General features: G+C 68.5%; 8 protein-coding genes across 8 annotated transcripts; 4 read left to right on the top strand and 4 right to left on the bottom strand.

Annotated features, from left to right (window-relative positions):
* Positions 1-48: 48 nt before the first annotated feature.
* RHOBADRAFT_55116 (uncharacterized protein) lies at positions 49-2,190 on the top strand (the record flags this gene model as incomplete). The annotated part of the gene is made up of 3 exons (XM_018417673.1): positions 49-64; positions 170-1,852; positions 1,951-2,190. Coding segments are annotated over 3 exons (1,928 nt in total), but the record flags the coding sequence as incomplete, so codon positions are not given.
* A 44-nt stretch (positions 2,191-2,234) lies between these two features.
* On the bottom strand, positions 2,235-4,799 carry RHOBADRAFT_38535 (uncharacterized protein; the record flags this gene model as incomplete). Its single annotated transcript, XM_018413536.1, has 9 exons — positions 2,235-2,648; positions 2,733-2,786; positions 2,869-2,891; positions 2,979-3,310; positions 3,379-3,529; positions 3,608-3,787; positions 3,852-4,057; positions 4,124-4,270; positions 4,331-4,799. The coding sequence occupies 9 exons, from the start codon at positions 4,797-4,799 to the stop codon at positions 2,264-2,266; spliced, it is 1,947 nt and encodes a 648-aa protein (XP_018269411.1). The 3' UTR covers positions 2,235-2,263.
* Positions 4,800-6,247: 1,448 nt separating this feature from the next.
* RHOBADRAFT_17169 (uncharacterized protein) lies at positions 6,248-8,613 on the bottom strand (the record flags this gene model as incomplete). The annotated part of the gene is made up of 10 exons (XM_018412355.1): positions 6,248-6,558; positions 6,626-6,676; positions 6,754-6,805; positions 6,936-7,070; positions 7,150-7,220; positions 7,282-7,450; positions 7,544-7,921; positions 8,003-8,108; positions 8,169-8,405; positions 8,462-8,613. 10 exons carry the CDS (start codon positions 8,611-8,613, stop codon positions 6,248-6,250), a joined length of 1,662 nt encoding a protein of 553 aa, XP_018269410.1.
* Positions 8,614-9,262: 649 nt separating this feature from the next.
* RHOBADRAFT_45935 (uncharacterized protein) lies at positions 9,263-10,296 on the top strand (the record flags this gene model as incomplete). The annotated part of the gene is made up of 3 exons (XM_018414689.1): positions 9,263-9,471; positions 9,530-9,664; positions 9,738-10,296. The coding sequence occupies 3 exons, from the start codon at positions 9,263-9,265 to the stop codon at positions 10,294-10,296; spliced, it is 903 nt and encodes a 300-aa protein (XP_018269409.1).
* Positions 10,297-10,498: 202 nt separating this feature from the next.
* RHOBADRAFT_29086 (uncharacterized protein) lies at positions 10,499-13,280 on the bottom strand. The gene is made up of 10 exons (XM_018412850.1): positions 13,202-13,280; positions 13,031-13,133; positions 12,715-12,947; positions 12,443-12,636; positions 12,219-12,359; positions 11,765-12,113; positions 11,456-11,687; positions 11,127-11,370; positions 10,806-11,005; positions 10,499-10,689 (listed from the first exon to the last, which is right to left on the bottom strand). Exons 1-10 carry the CDS (start codon positions 13,248-13,250, stop codon positions 10,572-10,574), a joined length of 1,863 nt encoding a protein of 620 aa, XP_018269408.1. The 5' UTR covers positions 13,251-13,280; the 3' UTR covers positions 10,499-10,571.
* Positions 13,281-13,620: 340 nt separating this feature from the next.
* Positions 13,621-15,385, top strand: RHOBADRAFT_55113 (uncharacterized protein; the record flags this gene model as incomplete). Its single annotated transcript, XM_018417672.1, has 6 exons — positions 13,621-13,845; positions 13,909-13,972; positions 14,051-14,445; positions 14,540-14,674; positions 14,741-15,145; positions 15,239-15,385. The coding sequence occupies 6 exons, from the start codon at positions 13,621-13,623 to the stop codon at positions 15,383-15,385; spliced, it is 1,371 nt and encodes a 456-aa protein (XP_018269407.1).
* Positions 15,386-15,633: 248 nt separating this feature from the next.
* Positions 15,634-20,585, top strand: RHOBADRAFT_55112 (uncharacterized protein; the record flags this gene model as incomplete). Its single annotated transcript, XM_018417671.1, has 13 exons — positions 15,634-15,987; positions 16,070-16,107; positions 16,197-16,549; positions 16,695-16,861; positions 16,937-16,954; positions 17,033-17,155; positions 17,242-17,519; positions 17,843-18,269; positions 18,341-18,394; positions 18,465-18,563; positions 18,611-19,491; positions 19,555-20,077; positions 20,151-20,585. The coding sequence occupies 13 exons, from the start codon at positions 15,634-15,636 to the stop codon at positions 20,583-20,585; spliced, it is 3,750 nt and encodes a 1,249-aa protein (XP_018269406.1).
* A 330-nt stretch (positions 20,586-20,915) lies between these two features.
* On the bottom strand, positions 20,916-22,003 carry RHOBADRAFT_55111 (uncharacterized protein; the record flags this gene model as incomplete). The annotated part of the gene is made up of 4 exons (XM_018417670.1): positions 20,916-21,059; positions 21,171-21,708; positions 21,765-21,781; positions 21,921-22,003. 4 exons carry the CDS (start codon positions 22,001-22,003, stop codon positions 20,960-20,962), a joined length of 738 nt encoding a protein of 245 aa, XP_018269405.1. The 3' UTR covers positions 20,916-20,959.
* Positions 22,004-22,095: the final 92 nt, after the last annotated feature.

Genomic DNA, 22,095 nt, shown 5'->3' with positions numbered 1-22,095 from the left:
ACGCACCCGCACCAGCAGCCTGCTCAGCTGCACAAGCTCGTGGACACCATGAGCGACGGCCCTCGTACGTCCACAGCCCGCCTGCGCAGTTCGAGGCTCCCCTCGAGCGAGCTCTCTTCATCTCCCCCCGGACGGTCTCGCTCACCGTCCTCGCCTGCGGGCCACACAGCCTCGACGCCGCCGCGCAAGACGGTCGTGCAGCGCACAAACGCCCACCTGCACAAGCGCACCTCGTCCAAGATCACCCTCCTCCTCTCGCCGCCGACCCCTCCTCATGGCACCGCCGCGTCGTCCACCTCGTACCGCATCATCCCCGAGTCGCCGAGCAGCTCGCGCGTCATGTCGCCGCCGTCCAAGCGTCGTGCGGCGATCCAGCCGCTCGCGTGGGGACCGGACGCGGTGAGCGCAAAGTGCGCGAGCGGATTCTGGACGAGGCGGCGGGTCCTCGTCCTCGTCGGCATGGCGCTCGTCGTGCTCGTCGTTGCGAGGCGGCCATCGGTGTCGACGGCGAGCTGGCGGCGGCGAGGCGCAGGTGCGGGTGGCGACGAGCAGGCAACGTACGGGCGCAGCAACGTCGAGCCGGCCGCTCGCAAGGTCGAGCACGTCGCGCCCGAGCCCGTCAAGTACTACCCTGCGCCGCCACCGCCACATGCCCCCGGCGCAGCTCCCGTCGCACGAGTGCGGCCGCACAAGGGCCCTGTCGCGAGGCCGGCGAGGCGGCCAGAGCCGCACGACCTCGAGGTCACGTCGGCGACCGACCCGGACACGGCGAGGCGCTACCTCCTCGTCGGCTGGATGGGCGAGCAAGAGACCAAGGCGCAGCAACACCTGTACCAGCTCGGCCTCCTGTCGCTCGCCCTCAACCGCACGCTCGTCCTCCCGACCGTCAAGCGCTCGCGGTTCGGCACCTGTTTCGACGGCCCGTTCTCGCTCTACTACGCCGAGGACACGCTCGCCAAGTTTGGCTTCCCGTCCATCACGTCGGACGACTTTTGGGCGTGGACCGACCGCCAGCGGTCGGCGCCGTCGGCCCAGATCGTCAGCCTCGTGCGCGGGTCGGTCGACGTGCACGACGAGTCCGGGCACCCGCTCGAGCACATGTGCCTCTCGGAGCGCAACCTCGACTTTGGCGACCACGAACCGCTCACGTTCTACAACGAGGGCAAGTCGGCGGCGTCGCGAGCCGACTTTGGCGTAGACCTCGTCCAGCGCCTCCTCGAGCAAGAGCCGGCCCCCGACGACCCCGACCGCCACGCCAAGACGCCGTCCGTCCTCGTCGCCGACGTCCACCTGCGCTACCCGTTCCTCACCCCGTCGCTCGTCGCCAACCTGTCGCCGTTCGACTTTGCCCGCCCGGCGCCCTACTCGTACTTCCCGTACTCGCCGCACTGGACCGCCCTCGGCGAGCGCATCGCGTCGTCGCTCTCGCCCTTCATCGCCGTGCACTGGCGCACCGAGACGCTCGCCGTCGAGACGCTCGCGCCGTGCGGCGACGCCCTCGTCGGCGCGCTCGAGGCCCTCGCGCGCGACCACCCCGAGCTCGGGACCGTCTACCTCGCGACCGACTACCCGCTCGAGGTGGCGCGCAGCACGGACGGCGCCGCGCTCGAGCGCGCGACGGCCCACAGCGGCACCATGACCAAGACGCTCACGCCGGCGCACCATGCCGCCATGCGGCGCTTTGTCGCCAAGATGGACGCGAGCCCGCTCCGCGTCACGACGTTCCTCGACGAGCAGGCGCACGTCGAGCTCCCCGACGAGCTGCAAAAGATGGTTGGCTCGGGCGGGCTCCAGGACCTCGACGGCGCCATCGTCGGCATCGTCGACAAGATTGTCCTCATGCAGGCCGAGGGTGCGTCTCCCTCTTTGTCTCTCTCCTTCTCTCTCTCTCTCTCTCTCGTTGCCGCGTCGCAAGAGTCCGCGACTGACACGCTCTCGGACCGTTCGCAGTCTTCTACGCCGGGTTGCCAGTGTCCGAGTCGCCGCAAGGGTGCGCCAAGGCGAGCAGCTTCACGACCCAGATCACGAACGGGCGGCACGACCTGCGCGAGGGCCAGGGCGCGATCGGCTCGAGGCTGCGGGGCGACGTCGAGCATTTCGCGCTGCCGGGCGGGAGGATGGCGCGCAAGGGCGGAAGAGGGAAGAGGCACAGCTAGACGATCCGAGACGCTTGAGATAGACATTGCTGCAGCACGCTTTTGCACCTCGACTCTCCTTTGCGCACGAGAGAGAGAGAGAGAATGAGCGAGGCTGCGTTACGAGTCTATCCTGGATCCCGACCCGTCTTTCCGTCTCGGCGTCCCAGCTCCACCGATGCTGCGCCCGCTCCGTCCGGCTCACCGGCGAGCGTCGACGACAGCTCCTTCTCCTCCTCGTCCGACGACGACGACTGCCCCTGCCTCTCGGCCTTCTCGACGTCTGCGCCCTTTCGCTGCGCACGGTCCTTGGCCCCGCCGGCAAGCACCGTCCCCTCCCACTTCGTCCCGCACGCGCGCATCGAGTCGCCCCACCGGATCGTGACGAGCACGAGCGCGCACCCGAGCCAGACGACGAACGCCGAGAACGTGTTGGTCCAGCCGATGCCGATGGCGTCGATCATAGGGAGCACAAAGGCCGATGCGGCGGCCGAAAGGATGTAGCGGCAGGCGCTGCGAGGGTGGCCGCAGGGAGAAGAGGGTCAGGGCTCGTGCGCAAATCGACGAGGGAGAGGAGGAGGGGAAGGTGGGACGCACTTGTTGACGGCGATGCCCTCGGCCGAGCGAGGCCCGAGGACGTCCGTGATGTACCTGAAGGCGCAGAAAGGGTTGCAGCACAGTCAGCGGAGCGGCTCGACTGGGAAGAGGCCTGAGCGCCTGGGGGACAGCGCACGTGTTGGCCGGCGTAAGCACGCACTGCGAGCACGAGGGGGACGTCAGCGACCTTCTCGCGAGAGGACGCTCGAGAGCTCGAGGAAGAGGGAGAGGAGGGGGGAGGCGCACCATGAGCCCAATCCCGTCGACAAAGAGAAGCAGCACGGCGAACGCGAGCCCGACCTTCCCCGCTCCCCGCTCGAGGACCCAGCCGAGCGCGAGGACCGACAGCGGGAGGATGACGCCGCCGCCGATGAGGGTCGCCCGCAGGCGGTCCTCGGGGTAGTAGTGCCCGCCGCGCAGACGCAGCCAGCGCCGCAAGGTCCAGTCGGCGTACATGCCCGTGAACCTCGACGCGACGGCGTTGCCGACGCCCTGGGCGAGGTAGAAGCAGCCCAGGAGCGCCGAGTTGGTGATGTTGTACCGCGGCGCCAAGGTGGAGCTGAGCGGGACGAGGATGGCTGCGTGTGGGACGAGTCCGAGGGTCAGTGCGGCGCGACGAGAAAGAGAAGGGGGAGCGAGGACGCACTGTAGGTCGACATGAGGGTGAAGCTCGAGTTTAACGAGATGGCGAGGATCGTCGGGTGGGCGAGGAGCTTGACGGGTCCGAGCGGATTGATCCAGATCCACACGAGCTTGTCCCACCTGCGCCTCGCCCAGCTCATGCCCTCTCGACGCTCCTCCTCTTCGCGCTCGAGCGCCTCGACAGCGACGCCCGCCGCGTCGGCTCGATGCTGCAGTCGCTCTTGGCGCACGACGTCGACGCCCTTGACGTGCGCCGTCTCGGGGAGGAAGAAGAAGACGAGGGCGAACGCGCTGAACCCGAGGGCCATGAGGAGCCACTGCATGGCGCGCCAGCCCGTGCCCTCGGGTCGGACGTACTCGGTGAGGATGCCGGCGACGGCGGGCGCCGTCGCTGGGCCGACGAGGATGCCGAGCTGCGGGTGCGAGGAAAGGGTCAGGGACTCGTCGCGCCGACGTCAGGGCAAGAGTGGGACGCACGTAAAAGAGGCCCATGGCGGCACCGCGCTCGTCCTTCTGGTACAGGTCGCCGATCGTGCCGGCACCGATGCTCAAGACGGGCGACGAGCCGAACGCCTGCAGGATGCGGGTCGCGATGAGGGCGCCGAGCGACTGCGACAGTGCCGTGCCGAGGCAGCCGAGGGCAAAGACCGGCAGCGAGATGAGGTAGATGGGGCGACGGCCGTCTGCGCGAGGGAGAGCGAGTCAGCGCTTCGTGCGACGAAGCTCGAGAAGAGGACGAGGCGACGCACAGAGGCCCGAGTACGGCGCGAATGCTAGAGGGAACAGCCCGATGCAGAGGATAAAGACCGCGACCGTCACGTTGATGATGGCGGCGCTGGTGCCGAGGTCGGCGCTGATCTGCGGAATGGAAGGAAGGAACGACGAAGAGGAGAAGGCTGCGGCGGCGAGCTGCGTCAGTGCCGGTCTGGCTGAGAGAAAGGGAGAGCGAGACGCACGTGCGAGTAGAGCAGCGTAGGCCACGATGGCCACGACGCGCCGCTTTTGACCCTTGGTGAAGCGAGCGTACATGGCCTGCGCGCGCGCCTCCGTCTCCTCGACCGTCTCGCCGTCCTCGCCGAGCGCCACCTCCTCCTCGACGACGTGCGCCTCTGCGTCCTCGTCTATCCGCCCTTGCGCACCGACGACAACGACCGGCCCTCTGCGCGTGTGGCCCCTCCTGAGCCCGGCACCGCCGGCGTATCCGACCCGAGGCTGCGACGGCGCGCGCTCGAGGACGGTGAGGCGGGTCGCCTCGGGCAAGTCGTGCGCGCTGGATGCGGGTACGTCGGCGTTGGACCAGGCCGAGGCTGCCGAGAGGGTGCGGGCGAGTGGCCGGAAGGTGGTCGAGGCGGCGGAGGGTGCGGAGGTGGGTGGTGCTGGGGCGGGCGCAAACGGGTGCGCAGGGGCCTGCTCAGGTGGCGGCATGGCAGCAGGGGCAGCCTCAAGAGCAGCAGGGCATGAGGCGACGGAGCGAGAGCCAAGTTTGTCGTCCGTCTTCATCAGCTCGCCTCGACGTTCCCCGCCAACCGGCCGGGTCGCTCGCTCTTCACCCACAGCCTCGGCAGGCTCTCTGACTTGCTCGCCGGTCTCTCTCAGCTCGTGGCTATCTACCTGTGCTCAACCGAGCACGGGCGCAGCGCTGCCTGCCTCTCTCCTCCTCCTCGAGCTCTACTTCGCCCGGACGGCTTCCGTGCTCCACGAACCGCGTGGAGGGGCGAGCCGACCCGCGCGGCGTACATCCTGTGCTATGGGGCGTCAGACGGCCGCATCGCTGCACCGCTAGCGGTCGAAGCGGCTCTTCGACTTCCTCTCGACCGCTCGCGGCGACTCTTGCTGCTCGGCTGCTCGCTCTCGAAGTCGAGCGCGCGCGACCTCGCAGGCTCAGAAGCCGCACAGAGCACCGGGCATGCTCAGCGAGCTCGGCCTCGGCGACCTCGCTGGCGAGCTGGCGAGCTGGCTCGCCACGGCGCCTCACGCCGGTGCGACCTCACTCGAGCCGAGCGTGCGCTGCTCGTCGCCTCTTGCTGCAAGACCAGCTCAAGCACGTCGAGCCTGTCACTCCTGCTGTTCCCGAAGTCGAGCAAGAGGACGCTGTCGGTCCGCTCGTGCTTCGAGCGCTCGCCGTCACAAACCGGGTTCGCAACGGACGGCCGGCGAGGCACGCTCTCGCTCGCAGCCAACCTCGCACCTTGTCACAGCTGGCAAGCTCTCCCGTCGGAGAGTGTAGACGGGCGCGAGGTGGCCGAGATCGCTGCGACAAGTTCGACTGGCAGCTCGCGAGGTCGAGCGGCGTCAGCGTCTCTTTGCCAGCGCGCGAGCTTCGCCGGCACCTCCCTGCTCACCGTGCGTCTCAAGGTCAAAAAGCGCTTGACCCGACAGCCTCGTCTCGTGAGAAAAGAGAGAGGTCGAAGCCGCCATCGCTGGCTCGCCAAAGAGCGTTTCCAAAATGCGAGTTTCTCGCCTTGCAAGCTGAGCGCAGCTCCCGGCCGACATGAGCCTCAAGCCAAGCATGCTGCCGCTCGATCCCCTGCGAAAAGCTAGAGATCGGGATGCGCGAGCGAGGTCGACGAGACGATCCGAAAGTGAGGGTCTGTGCGCCGAGAGACGAGCCAGCGCGGCTTGACGAGCGTTTCCCGTCGGGCGAGGAGCGCCTCTCTGTCTCTCGCTCGGACAAAGAGCTCGTGAGCAGTGCCCCTGTTCGCAAAGCGCTTACGAGCAGACCGACCTCGAGCGCCGCTCGAGCGTCAAGGTCGATTTGGGAAGGTCAACTCGCGCAACTCTCGAGGGATCGCAAAGGTGTCACAGACACAGTCATTGCAGTCCCGAACAGCCAATATTGTATAGAACGCCGTCTCGCACCCGGTCCCCAACTCTCAGCCCCGCAGCTCGTACCGCGGCACCTCGACGACGTCCGCCGACCCGTCCTCCTTCTCCTTGTCCTCGCTGACGGCATCCTCGCCGTCGACCTGGACGGCGCCCATCTGGCACTCGGGCGGGACCCAGACGCCCTTGGGCTCGGACCACGTGTCGCGCGCGTTCGGTTGCGGGCACAGCCGCGTGAGGACGTAGTAGGTCGCGCCGGCGCCAAAAGTCGACGTAAAGATGGCAAAGTAGTAGCTGTGGGCGAGGCGCAGGTTCGAGAACACTCCGAGGTTCTGGAGGAAGCCGGCAAAATTGACTCCGACTGCGTACGAGGTCGCAGTCAGTCCCTGAGGCGCTCGAGCTCGTTCGCACGAGGAATTTTGACGCACCGCCGACGAAGTAGGCGACAAAGGCCCGCCAGTTGCAGCCACATGAGTACCCTGTGTCGACGGCGACGAACGTAGTCAGAATAGTAGTCCGAGAACAGGCGCGAGAAAAGAAGAGCCGCTCGACGCACAGTAGGCGCCGTCCTTGCGGCGAGTGTAGAGGTCTTCGTAGATGAAGAAGCCCTGCGAGAAGAAGGGGTGGGAGGAGCAGGCATAGGGAGAGAAGGGCGACGAGGAAAGAGGGCGGCGAGAAGCAAGAGGGTCAGTAAAGGTCGGGCGGCTTCAGGCGAGAGAACGCGGACCGAGGGCGCACCTTTGCGACGAGGAAGTAGTCGGTGATGAGGATGCCGCAGATCGAGAAGAGGAAGATCTGGTAACTCGACAGGACGGTGATGAACATCGAGGCGCTGCCGAGGAGGTACCACGGGTTGAGAAGGCAGGAAGCGGCCTGCGACGACGCGAGGGAGTCAGTCGCTTGTCCCGGTTCGCGACCCAACACACACAAAGAGAGGGAGAGAGAGGCGCACGATGCAGATGTAGAAGCCACGCTTGACCGAGATGAAGCGCGGCAAGAGGGCGGCCAAGTCGTTGCCGCAGGCTGCAGGTCAGGAGCTGTCAGTACAGGCCCGTGCGTCGCAAAGAGGAGGAACTGGACGCACGATAGATGTTCTCGACGAGGCAGGAGAAGAGGAGGCTGTACAAGAAGCCGGTGCTGATAAAAAACGCCGCCGCACGGTGCTTGGCGTCGTAGTTGTCCTCGAGCAGGCGAGCGAGGAACGCCGTCGGGAGCCAGATAACCTCGCCATAGATGACCTCTGAGCAGCTTGCCTGCAGGGGAAGGACGAGGGGTCAGCTCTCGGTCGGGCAAAAGGAGGACCGAGTGTCGAGCCTGAGGAAGAAGCGATCGCGAGGCCGACTCACAGAAATGAGACCCATGGCGTTGACGAACAGGTTGCTGAGAGGAAAGCCGAGGAGCTGGCCGAGGATCGGGTCGTTGGGTCGGGTCGAGTTGCGCTGCCAGTCCGAGGCGTTCGAGGCGAACGTCGAGCACGATGCCGCCGAGGTGAGGATCATCCGGACGAGGAGCCAGGCGTGCTCGGACCCATGGACCTTGGACGGCGCTGTCAGGACGGTACCGACGCCGCCGCCGGCCTTGGTGATGACGAGGGCGAGCATGCCGGCCGTGCTGATGGCGAACACGACGAGCTTGATGTAGACGATCCGGTGCCACTTGTGCACGCCGAGCGTGAGCATCGACGCGTTGAGGCCGAGGAAAAGGAAGAAGCAGATCATCTGCGCCTGCAAGAGGGCGAGAAGGAGGGTCAGAAAGTCGAGACGAGCCGGGAACGGGGAGGCGAGGAAGTGGATCAAGGGGCGCACCGAGGTGAGGGCCGAGTTCGGGCCCATCGTGTTCTTCGGGATGCGCGAGAAGGACGGGAAGACGGCGTGGAGCGTGATGTAGAGGGCCTGAGCGCCCGAAACGGCGCTGCGAAGGTCGAGGGTCAGTCGCGAGATCTTGGTGGGAGCGGCGAGGACGACCGCCTACTTTATCGATTGCCAGACCATACTCATAAACGCGCGGTTCAGCGCCGGCCAGGCCGCCCCAAAGACGCCGAAGGACGAGCGGCAGCAGATAGGGAAGGGCACGGCCCACTTGGCGCCGGGACGACCGCAGGCGATCATCCAGAGCGACACTAGAGCGAAGCCGGCGCAGCTGCAGCCTAAGCCCTCGAACGGCGTGACGCCGAGGGCCAGGAAGGAGCTTGCTGCGGACCAGTTGGACCTGGACGACGAGGAGGTCAACGACGTCCAGGAGTTCAGGAACGCTCGAGGACTCACACGTTGGTGACGGCGGCCAGCCAGAACAGGCTGAAGAACCGCTTGTTCCAGGTGCGCTTGTCGAGCGGCGTCGAGCGCAGGTCGGGCGAGTCGAGGATGCGAGAGCCGCCCTGCTCGGCGGGGATCTCGAGGCGCTTGATGATGCTCGACATGCCGGCTTGTACCGCGACAGGTCGTGGCGTGCGAGAGTACAGTATCGGCTGAGCGATTGTCGAGGAGCGAAGAGCGGGAGCAGGGAGCCGGACGAGCGCGGACGGCAGATTCGACGAGCGGCCGGCGCGCAAGATTGCGCGGCCGTGAGCCCGCGAGCTGGAGCGCAGGAGCAAGCGGAGCCCCTGTAAGGCACAGCGCAGAGCCACCGCCGGTCGAAGGGGCGAGCACGAGGTTTTTGGCGCTGCCAAGGAGCAGGAGAACGCCGGCGGCGGAGCTTGCCCCGCCTCGTCTCCACGCGATCTCGCTGCATGGTTTGCGCGCCTGCAGTCTGCCCTGGGCTCCTCGCGATCCGCTCCAGTCCGTCCAGCTGTGCCCGTCGCTCGCCCCGCCGCCGCCTCCTCGGCTCATCTCCCAGCTCGAGCCGACGGCGCTTATCGCCCCTCGTCGCCCTCGCTGCCACGAGCACGACCGGCGGTATCCTCAGCACCTGTCCGCGCAAGTCCGCTGCGCGACTCCCGGCCGCTGCGCTCAAGCTTGCCCGCGCCGCTCGCCCGAAACCACAATCGCGCCTATCTCGACCTCGACGTCCAGCTCCCGTCGCTCTCGCCTCGCCCGCCGTCCACCTCCAGCAGCACCAGCGGACGCGCCATGCCCGCCATCACGACCCCTTTGCGTGCCGTCATCAACTTTGGCGTGCCAAAGCACGAGCTCTCGGTCGAGCAGCAGCAACACTACCTCGCCCGCTTCGACGCCGCCGACCCGGTCCCGACTCGCAAAACGACCGTCCCGATCTGGGACCTGCGGCAAGAGTTCGATGCGGGCCTCAAGCCTGCGCTCGAGCAGCTCGAAGAGACTGGGTCCGTGCACTCGAGCTCTCTCCCCAAGTCGACCCGCACTGACCCTCGGCTCCACCAGGTTCGCCTACGTCAAGCACCAGAGCGCCCACGTTCGCGATGGTGGTCTCGAGACCGAGGACGAGACCGAGCGGTACAAGGACGAGTGCCGCCAGCTGTACAAGGACCTTCTCGGCGCCGACGAGGTCATTGCGTGGTGCGTCTCCCTCTCTCGCCGGCCGTCCTCGGCCACTCGTACGAGGCCCTTGGCTCACGTCTCTCGCCCACAGGAACGTCGTCATTCGCGACGCCGGCGAGGGCCAGCAAGACGTCGAGGGCAAGATGCAGCTCAAGACCGAGGCGGGTCAGGTCCCGACGAGCAGCATCAAGGCCGTCGCCGGCAGCGCGCACGTCGACCAGGACGACGAGTACGCCCGCACGATCATCAAGCGCGCAGCCGGCGACGACGTGTTCGAGCGCTACTCGCGCGCCGCCATCTGCAACCTGTGGCGGCCCGTGCGCGGGCCCGTCACCAACAATCCGCTCGCCGTGAGCGACTACTCGACCATGAGCGACGAAGACGTCATGCGCATGGCCGGCAGCTACGGCAGCGCCTACTCGGTGTCGCACAGCGAGCGTCAACGGTGGGTGTACCTCTCGCAACAGCAGCCGGACGAGGCCATCATGCTCCTGTGCTTCGACAGCAACATGGGCAAGAACGGCGAGGCGCTCTACACCGGACACGTCGCGTGCTCGATCGTCAACGAGGAGCGCCTGCCAGAGCTCGTCGGCAAGCCCGAGGTGCCTCGACGGTCGGTCGAGGTCCGGCTCTTTGCGCTGTGGAAGTAGACGCTCTCCTCGCCTTTTGCGCCGCACCTGCCGTACTCTCTCGTCGTCCTCGCACATGTACCTCTCGTCCCATCTTTGCCGTTCCTCTCATTCCTCTCTCCCATCCTCCCTCCTCCCTCGACGCGGCCTTCCCAAAATCGCACGGACCTCTCGCAGTAGATCTCGCTCCTCTCTCTCTCCCGTACTCTCTCTGGGCTGTAACTCGAGTGTCTCTTCATCGTTACACCCGGCTGTGACTCATCTACAACCGAGAGAGAGAGAGAGCTCCTCGTGTTCTACTCGACCGTGATGCTGGAGATCGAGATGTCCTTCAGGGGCTTGTCACCCTTGTCGGCCCGCGCGTTCTCGATGTTGTGGATGACGTCAAAGCCGGCCGTTGCTCGGCCAAAGACGCTGTGGATGCAGGGAGAGAGAGGGCGAGGCGAGAGGGGGAGGAAAGAAAGGTCAGGTCGACCTCGAGACGGCCGCCGCCGACGCCCAGAGAGCGAGAGGGAGAGGCAGGGACGCACGTGTGCTTGTTGTCGAGCCACGGGCACGGCACGCACGTGAGGAAGAACTGCGAGCCGTTGGTCTTTGGGCCCGCGTTGGCCATGCTGAGCGTGTACGGCCGGTCGTGCTTGAGCAAGGGGTGGAACTCGTCCTCGAACGTGCCGCCCCACAGCGACTCGCCGCCCGTGCCGTCGCCGAGAGGGTCGCCCGTCTGGATCATCTGCGGGGGCCGACGCGAGCACGCAAGAGGGGCAGGTCGAGAGAAAGGTCAGTTCTCGGGCGGGTTCGACGAACCGCTCGCCGCCCGTCGCGCACACAAGAGAGAGCGGGCCTCGACGCACGAATTTGGGAATGACACGGTGGAAGATGACGTCGTCGTAGTAGTGCTTTTTCGCGAGCCCGACAAAGTTCTCGACCGTCTTGGGGACCTGGTCCGGGAACAGCTCGAGCTTGATGTCGCCGAGCGTCGTGTGCATGACGGCGCGCCTCGCGAGCGACGCGGCCGAGGTGGCGGCGGGTGCGGCGACCGTCATCTCGTCGCGCGTCGGCTTCTCGTTGTACACGTCGCGCTCGCCGGCCTTGTCTCTGCGGGGGCGCAAGGGCGAGTGAGCCGCTCGCTCCTCCCTTCGACGACTCGACGCAGGGAAAAAGAGAAAGAGGTAGGACGCACTCGGGCTCGGAGCGGGTAAAGAGGTAGAACCTCGGGCGCTTCCACGCCGTGCAGAACAAGGTCGGGTCGCGCTCGTCCTTTGGGGCGAGGAGCGGGTTCTCGGACGTGGCCATGGCGATGGTCGTGACGCCCTTCTTGATCGGCAGGCCCTGGTACAGCGCAATGTTGATGAACCGCACCGTCTCGTCCTTGCCGAGTATCCGCGCCACCTTGTTCGTCACCGTGTTGACGACTGCGGGGCGCGCACGACGGTCAGGTCAGGGCTCGAGACGACGAGAGAGGCATGAAGGAGAGAGAAAGAGGGCGCACCCTTGATGCCGAGCATGGTCGGGTACAGGACAAACTTGCCGCCCTCGTCCCACACCGGCTGCCCGACGCTCGCCGTGCTGCCCGCCCTCCCCTCCCTGACACTCTCGAGCGCCCCCTTCTCCAACTCGCGCTCGACGGCGAGCCTGCGCCCAAACTCCATCGAGTCGAGCGCGACGCCGGCCGTGCCCGCCTGCTGCATCTCCTGCACCGCCTGGAGCGACTCGTCGTACGCGCGGTGGAGCTTGGCCGTGAGGAACGTAAAGGTCGTGAGGCGCAGGTCGGGCAGAGACAGGATCGCGAACGAGTCGTAGGTCGGCGACAGGGTGAGCGCGACCGGCGTCGACTTGGTCTGCGGGGCAAGCGAGAGCGTCAGTACATCTCCCGACCCGGCCCCGCTCCTCCTGCCCCGACGCCGGACGCTCGCCGAGAGAGAGACGAGAGAGACAGGGCGCACCTTCTTGAACTCGTACAGGCTCGTCTGGGCCTTGTTGGTCCACGCGACGCGCTCGGGCTTCTCGAACGGCTCGGTCGGCTCCCAGTACTCGACCATGCCGCCGACGTCGACCGAGATGACCGTGTCGTACAGCGCGTTGTACTGTGGGGCGGCGAGTGGGGGCGAGAGTGAGCTCGTGCGACGAGAGGCAGAGAGAGACAGAGAGAGAGAGAGGGGGGACGCACGGCCATGAGGTGGACGCTCTCGCGGTGGAGCGACGACAGGGTGTGCAGCGGCTTGCCGTCGCCGCGGCCGTCGTAGATGCGGATCGCCGACGAGTCAAAGTCGGACACGGCGAGGAGCGTGCGCCCGTCGTTGCGGCCGTGGACCCACGCGCACGTGCGCGGCGCGTACGGCAGCTTGAGGATGTTGATCATGTCTGTGTGTTGGCGCTCCTCGCGCAACCAGGTCAGTCGTCCGGCTCGACGAGTAGAACGAGACGACCCGGGCGACGCACCAAAATTCTCGACGTCAAACACCTTCGCGCTGCCCTTGACGTCGAGCCCCTCAGCCGTCTTGCCGCCCGAGTCGGCGCCGAGGCTCGCGCAGCTCTTGCCGTCGTCCGACACGCCGACGCTGACGATGGGCGCGAGGTGGGTGCGGTACAGCTTGACAAACTCGATGCCGTCGGCCTGCTTCTTCCAGAACTTGAGGACGCCGTCGATCGAGGCCGTCAGGACAAAGTTGGTCCTGCGGTGCGCAAGGTGGGCGCGGGGGCGGGGTCAGCCGGGTGGGTTCGCGGACAGGACAGAGAGAGAGAGGAGGGGGCGCACTTGGTGACGGCGACGTGGGCGAGCGTGTCGCGGTGCATGAACGACTTGTAGTAGCGGTCCGAGGCCGGGAGGTGGTCGAGGTACAGCTTCTCGTGCTTGAGGACTGCGAGGAGGGGGAGTCAGTCTCGTGTCCTGCACGCTCTCCATACGAACGAGAGAGGCGGGGCGCACCCTTGCGCTTCTTGGCCGCGACCTCTGCCTCGGCGGCGGGGAGGGGCATGGGCCCGACATCGTCGTCCGAGTCGTCGTCACCTTGTGCGGCGCCGTCGACTGCGCCGACCTCGACCTGGCCGTTCTTGGGAGCTGTTGCGCGAGGGCACAGGGTCAGGGTGGGTGGTCGGATGGCGGAACAAGAGAGGGGAGATGAGACGAGGACGGACGCTCAAAGTCGATGGCGTCGAGCTGGTCTGCCTTGCGCTTGAGCGAGTCGGCAGTGTCGGGCGAGCCGTGTTCAGCTGCAGCCATGTCGGTCTAGCTTGAGCCGAGTGGGCGAGAGCGTGGGTCGACAACCCGGGGGAACACGACGGGGAGCGGTTGTCTTCCACCTCGCTCTTCGCACACGCTGCCAGGAGCACCAGCTACCTGCTGCCATGGCTGCTCAGTGGACCTACGCGACCACGGTCAAGGCCCCGCAACCCGCGCAGCTGTCGCTCTCGCTGTCGGCCTCGTCTCCTACGCCTTCATCTCTCGACTCGCTCCTCGACTCGACCACGCCCGCACTCGGCGTACGCGTGACGGCAGACGGCGCACTGCTCGACCCGCAACAGCTCGCTGCGAGCGCCGTCATCGCCGAGGTCCGCGACTGGCTCGACAAGGTGCGCCCCTCCCTCCCACTCTCCCCCACCCCGTCGCTCACTCTCGCACACGCACACGCGCAGAACAAGTCGTCAATCGCAGTCGACCAAGTCGGTTCAGCGCGCTCGACGCCCGAGGGCATCTCGAGTTCGCTCGCTCCCCTCCACAGCTCGTCGCCCTGCCCTGCGGCACAGCCCAGCTCACCAGCTCCCGCACCCTGCCCAGTCGCGCTGCACGCCTTTTCCCGCTCGGCCCGCGCCGCCACACTCTCGCTCGAGGGCGCCATCGGCTCCGAGCACCGCCGCGAGGGCCAGCCCGCCCCGGACGGCCCATCACCGTCCCACCTCGCGTCGCTCGACCTCTCGCTCGACTTTCGCTCGTCAGCAGCCCGCCCGCGCAAGAAGGCGCGCCTCGCTCGTCCCGACACACCGCCTCCCTCAGCCTCACAGCCCCACCGCCAGCACCCGCCGGGCGGCATCACGCTCGCGGCGCAGCTCCTCGACGCGAGCGGCGCGCCGCTGCATTTCGCCCTCGCGGGTCTCGTCGAGGTCGCCCTGACGCGGTGGGCCAAGAAGCTCGTCGCCGCGTTCCCGCTGTGCTTCAACGCGAGGTGGATCGAGGTGCGCCCCCCTTCCTCTCTCTCTCTCTGCGCGCGCGGCGAGGAGACGAAGGTGGGACGAGGCGGGACTGACGAGGCGCCGAGCGGGGCCGCAGAGGGTCTCGGGCGACCTGGCGGCGCAGCACTCGATCGCGGGCTCGCTCAAGCGCATCCTTGGGCTCGAGGGCGGCGGCGAGCTGCAGGCGGGCGAGGCAGGCGAGGTGGAGGACGAAGCGGCGGCCCTGATGAGGGTACGTCTGCCTCTCTCCTCCTCTCGCACTATCGGCATTCTCGGCCTGACACCTTCGCCCCGGCAGAGACTGAACCAGCACCTGTCGACCGCCTACCCCGCTCGCTTTCCCTCGACCCCCTCCCTCACCGCCGACTCGCCCTCCCCCTCCCTCATCTCCCCCGCCCTCCTCTCTCCCCCGCCCTCGCCGCCTCTCGCACCCGCCGCACCCGCCATCGAGCCCGTCGCCGCCCTCGAGGCGGCGCTGCTCCTCCTCGCGACGAGGGCTGTCGCGCCCGACCCGTGGGCGCCGCCGCCGCCGTCGTCGGTCGAGCAGAGCGAGGAGCGCGTCGGCGCCGGTGGCTCGAGGGGCAGGAGGGCATCGAGCGGCAGGGGCAAGAAGGGCGGCGGCCGGGGCGAGCGCGTGAGGGGAGCGAAGCGAGGCAGGGCCCGCCTCGCGAGCGCCGACGACGACGACATGCTCCTCGACGATGTGCGTCCCTCTCTCTCCCTCCCTCTCTCTCTCTCTCTTCTCGCCCGTCGTCGCTCATCGAGCAGTCACTGACAGCCCGTGCGCGCCTAACAGGACCCGCCCTCGCGCCCCGACTCGCCGCCGCTCGACTTTGACGCCGGCCCGACCTCGCCAACCCCGCCGCCGCCTCGAGCCGCCGACGCCGATGGGACGGGAGATGAGCGGGGCGGCGACACGATGAGCTGGCAGCTGGCGGACTGAGTGAGTAGTGCGGGTCCGCGCGAGGTGCATTGACGAGCTTGTTCTCCCTGTCGGCGGCGACGGCGGCGGCGATGGCGGCGGCGCAGATCCACGGTCTTGCTCCAGGAGCGACACGGCGAGTGCGCGTGTCCTTGTCGTGTTCCGTCGTCGTCTGTCGTCGAGCCGCGGTCCACGGCCGTCGGCAGCCCCACATGCGGCCGACCTCGTCCTCCCCTCCTCTTTCCCTCGCCGACCGCCCGCCGTGCAGCATGCAGCCCGACAGCGATGCACCTGTCCCGCCTCTGCGCGTCGCCATCGTCGGTGGCGGCATCGCCGGCCTCGTGACCGCCCTCGCCCTCCAGCAGCGTCTCGCCCTCGCTTCCGCCTCGGGCGCCCACCTCCCCCTCACGCTCACCCTCCTCGAGCAATCGGCGCGCTTTGCCGAGATTGGCGCAGGCGTCTCGCTCGGCCCCAACGCGCAGCGCGTCCTGCGCGTGATTGGGCTCGGGCCGGAGCTCGACGCCGTTGCGGGTGAGACGGCCGGCGCGCTCAGCGACGGCGAGCTGTGGTTCCAGTTCAGGGTCGGGCAGCGCGGCGAGGACGAGGGCAAGGTGTTTGCACATGTGCGTCGACCGTTTCCCTGCTCCTTCTTTGGCGGGTCGAGGGAGGGGAGCAGAGCTCACCCGCCGGTTCCCTCGGTAACAGGTTCGCGGCGAGAACGGCGGGCGAGGAAACGTTCACCGGTGCGCACAGCGTCCTTCTCTAACTGCGGCGGGCGTGAGCGAGACGAGCTCTGACTCTTGCCCGACGCGCGTCCTCGCCCCGCTCGCAGCGCCGACCTCCTCGAGCAACTCGCCCACAAGCTCCCGCCCGACATCGCCCGCTTCCACCACCGCGTCGTGTCGTACCGCCACACGCCGACCGGCGTCGAGCTCGTCTTCTCGGACCCGTCGCTCGCCCCGCTCGAGGTCGACGTCGTCCTCGCGAGCGACGGCATCAAGTCGCCCGTGCGCGCGCGCCTGTACGAGCGACTCGGGCTCGACGCCGAGCTGCACGAGGCGCGGTACGCCGAGTGGGTCGCGTGGAGGGGATTGATCCCGAGGGCCGATTACGACAAGGTGTTCGAGGAGGACGCCGAGGCGCCGACAAACCGCATGCACGTCGGGCTCGGGATGCACATCCTCAGTGCGTCCCTCTCTCTCTCTCTCGCCTCGTCTTTTTGTCCAGCGACCGGCTGGGCCAAGCCGACTTCTCGAGTCGAAGCCGGCCGGTCCGTCCGAGTCGCCCTCGAGCCTGACTCACCTCGTCGTACCCTCCTCACCGCCCGCAGCGTTCCCCGTCCGAGGCGGCACGCTCGTCAACCTCGTCGGCTTTGTGCGGGACGAGCAGCACGTCAAGCTTGGCGGCCACACGGGCCCGTGGAGCGAGCCGAGGCCCAAGGACGAAATGCTCGACGACTTTGCCGGCTTCAGCGAACAGCTCAAGAAGCTCCTGCGAGTGCGTCTCCTCTCTCTCATTCCCTCTCTCTCTCTCTCTCTGCCACGAGCCTGACTGACGAGCGTCCCCCTGCAGGCCATCGACAACCCGTCTGTGCGTCCCCTCGTCGTCCTCCTCCTCCTCCTCCTCTCTTTCCCGCGCACGAGCCTGACGCACGCTCGCCTCTCGCAGATCTGGGGCATCTTCAGCATCCCGCAACTTTCTCGAGTGTCGGACGACCGGGTCCTGCTCATCGGCGACGCTGCGCACGCGACGACGCCGCATTGCGGAGCCGGCGCCGGCCAGGCCATCGAGGTGCGCACTCCCTCTTTCTTCTCTTGCCTTCCTCGTCGCGACACGAGTGCAAGACGATCCTGACGGTCGGTCTCCTACTCACGCAGGACGCCCACATCATCGCCGCCCTCCTCTGCCACCCGTCCATCCTCTCGTCGACCGGCTCGTCCCGCACCCTCGCCATCAACCGCGCCCTCGCCGTCTACGAGCGCGAGCGGCAACCTCGCGCCGCTCGCGTCCAGGAGTGGTCCCGCCAGGCGGGCCTGCTGTACGAGTTCCTTGGGCCCGAAGGCGACGACCTCGAGCGCATGAGGGTCGCGCTCGAGGGGCGCATGGGCTGGATCTGGGAGTACGATCCCGAGCGGGAGGCGAGCCGGCTCGAGCGGTTGCTCGGTGCGGAGCTGTAGCGAGGGACGGCAGGGCCGAGAGGGCGAGCGCGAAGGTTGAGCTGCAAGGCCAGCCACGTTGCCTCGCCGCCGCACGGTCCTCGTCTTTGTCGCCGCTTCTCGTGACATCGCCAGGCGGTCCACGCCTCGAGCGAGCCTATGCTCAGCAGCGCCTGGTTCGGCTTGCTGGCAAGAGCTGGTCGAGGAGGCGAGAGAGGGCGAGGCCGGGTTTTGGCCACCGCACGCTCCCCTCTCGAGGTTTCCCCACCTTTTGCCCTCGTCCCCTCTCTCTCCTCGACCTCACTCGCGCGCGGCACCGCAGCCCCGCCACTGCGCCAGCAGCACGCATGCCACCAGCATACCGCCACAGCTCGCCCCTCAGCAGCCTGTCGCCCCTCTCGCCGTTCTCGCCGCGCTCGCCGAACCTCATCTCGCGCACCCACCTCCCCAGCGACGACACGGCCGGGCACGCGCCCGACGAGCACGCCGACCCCGTCGGCGACCAGGAGCAGCACGGCATGGCGGCGGGACAGCACGAGTGCGGCGACTGGAGCGAGGCGGGCGGGCGGGCGGTGCGCGGCCACTCGGCGCGCGGCGACGACGTCAAGACGGGCGAGGTCGGCAGCCCCGGGCTTGTCGCGGCGGCGCCATGGACGCGCAAGGACGGTCATGCGGGCAGGGAGGAGCAGGGGGGCGGCGCGCTCGAGCGGGAGGACGTGGACGAGGAGCTCTCGCCGACCAGCATCAAGGTCCGTCGCCTTTCGCTCATCGAGCACACGCAGGGCTGCGCGTGACCCTCACTGACTCTCGTCCTACGCAGCACGTCAAGGTGGAGGAGCAGAGCCCGGAGGTGTCGAGGGCGAGGCCACAAAGCGTGCGTCCCAGTTCGCATCCTCCTCCAGTCCAAGGTGCCCGACTGAGCGGCTCCTCGTCGTCGTGCGCAGCCGAGCGCTCGTGCCGATATCGACCTGGTCCCGCGCGACGAGTCGAGCGCGACGTCAAGTTTCAACGTGACGTGGCAGACGTCCGGCCAGTTCAACTCGGTCCGCTCGCCTTTCTCTGATTGCCCTCGGGACTCGAGCTGATCCAGGTCACCATTCAGCGCGTCGTCCAGTCGCCATCTCGGAACAACCGCCCACAAGTTCCGCCACTCACCCCTCGGTCGAAACGCGCCCTCGCCAGCTTCAGCATCGCCCGGTTCGCCGTCCACCGTTCGACGCCGCCACCGCCCAGCCACGCCGTGCACCAGTACAGCCTCGTGCTCCCCCTACCAGGCTTCGGCCCGCGCATCATCGGCACCCATGGATCGACGTGCCACGAGTTCAAGCGCGACAGCGGCCTGTGCGAGCTCCAGGTCCTGTTCCGCCAGGGCGGCCTCGCCTACGTCGTCATGACGGGCACCCGAGCCGCGATCGAGCGCGCGATCCACCTCGTCAAGGGCATGTTCGCGCGCCACACCAACTACAACCCCTTTGAGCGCCGCTACCTCCAGCAGCACGGCCTCGACTGGTGCCGGTTCGACGAGCGCAACCTCGAGTCGCTCGACGGCTACTGGCTCAACGCCGCGTTTGCCGAGCGCGAGTCGCACCCCGAGCGCGATGAGCCGCCGCGCCAGGTCCAGGCGTCGAACACGGCGCCGCAACCCGTCGACCACGGGTGGGGCAATCGGCCGACCTCGCGCCGCCACCGCCGCTCGTCGCGCTCGCGCAGCCCGACACGGGCGTCGTGCCGCTCGCCCGTCGAGACAGCCCCGCCGTCGATGCGCCCGAGGCGGTCGTTGACGCCGACGCCGACGTCGCTCGAGCCGCCTGCCGAGGTCAAGCCGGCCAAGCTCATCGACCGCCTCTCGTCGCGCTACGCCGACAGCCGTACGACCTCGTTCAGCACGCCGTACTCGTCGCCGGCGCAATCGACCAGGCCGGCCCTCGCCGCCGCCGCCGTCGAGGAACCGCCCTCGTCGCTCGTCATCCCGTGCGTCCCTCGCTCTCTCCTCCTCCCCGCCCATCACTGACTCTCTTGCTCCCCCTCGCGCAGGATCCCCATCTCGGCCATCGAGCGCTTCGTCGGCCCGAACGCGGCGGGCCACTTCATCACGCAGACGACGGGCGTGCGCATCAAGGTCGAGGCCGGGCTCGACGGCGCGACGCTCCGCCTCGAACTCGGGCCGGACGGCGGCGCAGGCGCGTCGTCGGACGGCGACAGCCTGAGCGAGGCGCGCCAGCTCGTCGACAAGGTGCTCGTCAGCGCCGGGCTCGTCGCGCCCGCGCCGAGCGCGAGCGCGAGCAAGGAGGACCCGCCGCGCGGCCGCCGCAGCTCGCGCGCTCAGGTCAAGACGGGCTCGTCGCGTCACGCGCGCGACGAGCGCTCGGCTGCCCACCGCGAGAGCGTCGTCGAGCAGCGACGCGGCGAGGAGGACGTCGGCGGCGAGTCGCGCGAGCGGGGCAGCAGGGAGGACCGCAGGTCGGGCGAGCGCGAGTCGAGCAGGAGGACGAGGGACATCGGGTGGGACGAGAGGGAGCAGGAGAGGGGCGGCGAGCGTGGCGGCAAGGAGGAGCAGGTGCGTCTTGCCTTCCTCTTTCTCGCCTCTCGCCCCAGCCGCTCTCGGACTAACCTGCCCCCCCTGCGCGCAGCACTACTCGTCCGCACTCGACCGCGACACCCAGTACCCCTCGCGCTCGCGCCCCCTTCGCCAGAGCGCGGCGAGCGACCAATACAGCACCAACCTCGCGCGCTACCCCCCGTCGCAGGGCTACCCTCCCGCTCCCGGCTCGACGCCCCGCACCCGAATCCACACGCCGTCGCACGCCGCCGACAGCGCCCACGCCCACGGTCACGGCACGCGCGAGTGGGACCGGGACCGGGACCGGGACCGTGGCCGCGTCGACGACGGGCGCTCGAGCGGGCGCTGGACGAGAAGGCCGCCGAGCGAGATGGTGACGTGGCAGGGGCAGGGGCAGGGGCAGGGGCAGGGGCAGGGGCAGGGGCAGGGGCAGGGGCAGGGGCAGGGGCAGGGGCAGGGGCAGGGGCAGGGGCACGAGGAGCGCGAGTGGGACCGGCGCAGGTAGAGCGAGCGGGTAGAGCGAGCGGGTCGAGCGGGCGGGCGAGACGAGCGAGCAGGGTGGGAGGGGGAGAAGGTCGTAGCGAGGAGCGAGCGGGGGAAGAAGGCGGGCGGAGCTTGGCGCTGCTGCTTGATATGAAGGCTTTGCATTTCTCTCGACGGTTACTTTGCTCGGTCGAGAGTGACAGGCTCTCACGAGAGATGCCGAGCTTGTCGAACGACCTGCTCCAGCGGCGAGAGATCTTTCGCTCGTGAGGAACTCTCGCTCTCGGTGCGGGCCCGTGCATCAAGCATTCATCGTCGTCGCACACCTCAAGCGGTACAACCTGCAACCCTCGCGCTCCCCGACGTCCTGCCCTCGCTCGACCGCGCCGCCGACCGTCAGCTCACGACGCACGCCTCGTCGCCGCCCTTGGCCTTGCCGCTCGCCTGCAGGGCCTGCATCGTCGCGTACCGCACCTTCTCGTCCTCGGTGAGGAGCCTGCGGGGGTCGAGGGCGAGTCAGGGGATCACTCGGGCGATGCAAGAGGCCGAGAGAGGGCGAGGCGAGGAGAGGGGGGGGGAGGGGGGGCCCGAGCGGGGCTAGACGCACCCCTTCTTGGCGCGCACCTCGAGCGCCTTGCGCGCGCTCTCCTGCTCCTGCAGCGCGCGCTTGCTCGGCGCACCGCGCAGCCCGGTGCTCGCGAGCGCCTTCTTGGCCGCCGAGCCGCTGCCGCCCGCTCCTCCTCCTCCTCCTGCTCGCCCTCCTCCCGCCGCCGCACTCGCCGCCGCACCTGACGCCGCCCGCCTCCCCTTACCCGCCTCACCCGCCTGTCCCGCCCCAGCCGGCCGCTCGTGCACGACCTGCACGTCCGACTCGTCGCCTGACGACGACGACGAGTCGAGCACGAGCGGGTTGGCCGACGAGCCGATGGGCGGCGCCGGCTTGGCGCTCAGGGCTTGTTGAGCGCGGCGGAGCGCGGCGAGGCCCGTGCGGGTGGGCGGCGGGGCGGCGGGGCGCGGTGGACGAGGGGCGGGAGGGGGGGGGGGGGGAGGAGGGGGCGGGGAAGAAGAGGGGGACGTGGAGGCGGTGCGGGGCGTGAGTGCTGCGCTGCCCTTCTTGGCGTCCGAGGACGAGGCCCACGGCGCGTCTGTCGTGCTCGTCCGTTGCACAAGGGCCCTGGCGCGCGTGATGGCTATGACGCACCTTGGCCCAAGTCGAGACTGCGACGAGCAGGGCGTCCGGGATGGTGCGGACCGGCGCATCCGCGTACGAATGGGGGGCTGCCGTGCATGCTGCCCGTGTCGTCTGCGGCTTGAGCTCCGGGTCCGTCGCCGACCGAGGTCGAGGCGCGATGCGTACGCGGGGCCTCCGCTCGAGGGGGACGCGCCGGGCGAGCGCTTCGAGGCGCTGTGGAGTGCGGAGGTGAGCTGGAGGAGGACCATGCTGCACGGGGCCTGTCCAGTGGGTGAAGTGCCGGCGTCGAGGGACGAGCACCGGCGCCCTACGACGAGTAGGACGGACCGCGTCCTAGCTC

This window comes from Rhodotorula graminis (genome assembly GCF_001329695.1).
Source record: "Rhodotorula graminis WP1 unplaced genomic scaffold RHOBAscaffold_11, whole genome shotgun sequence".
Classification (NCBI taxonomy): Eukaryota; Fungi; Basidiomycota; class Microbotryomycetes; order Sporidiobolales; family Sporidiobolaceae; genus Rhodotorula; species Rhodotorula graminis.
Note: the sequence above shows the minus strand (reverse complement) of the source record. Positions and strands in the feature narration are given on the sequence as shown.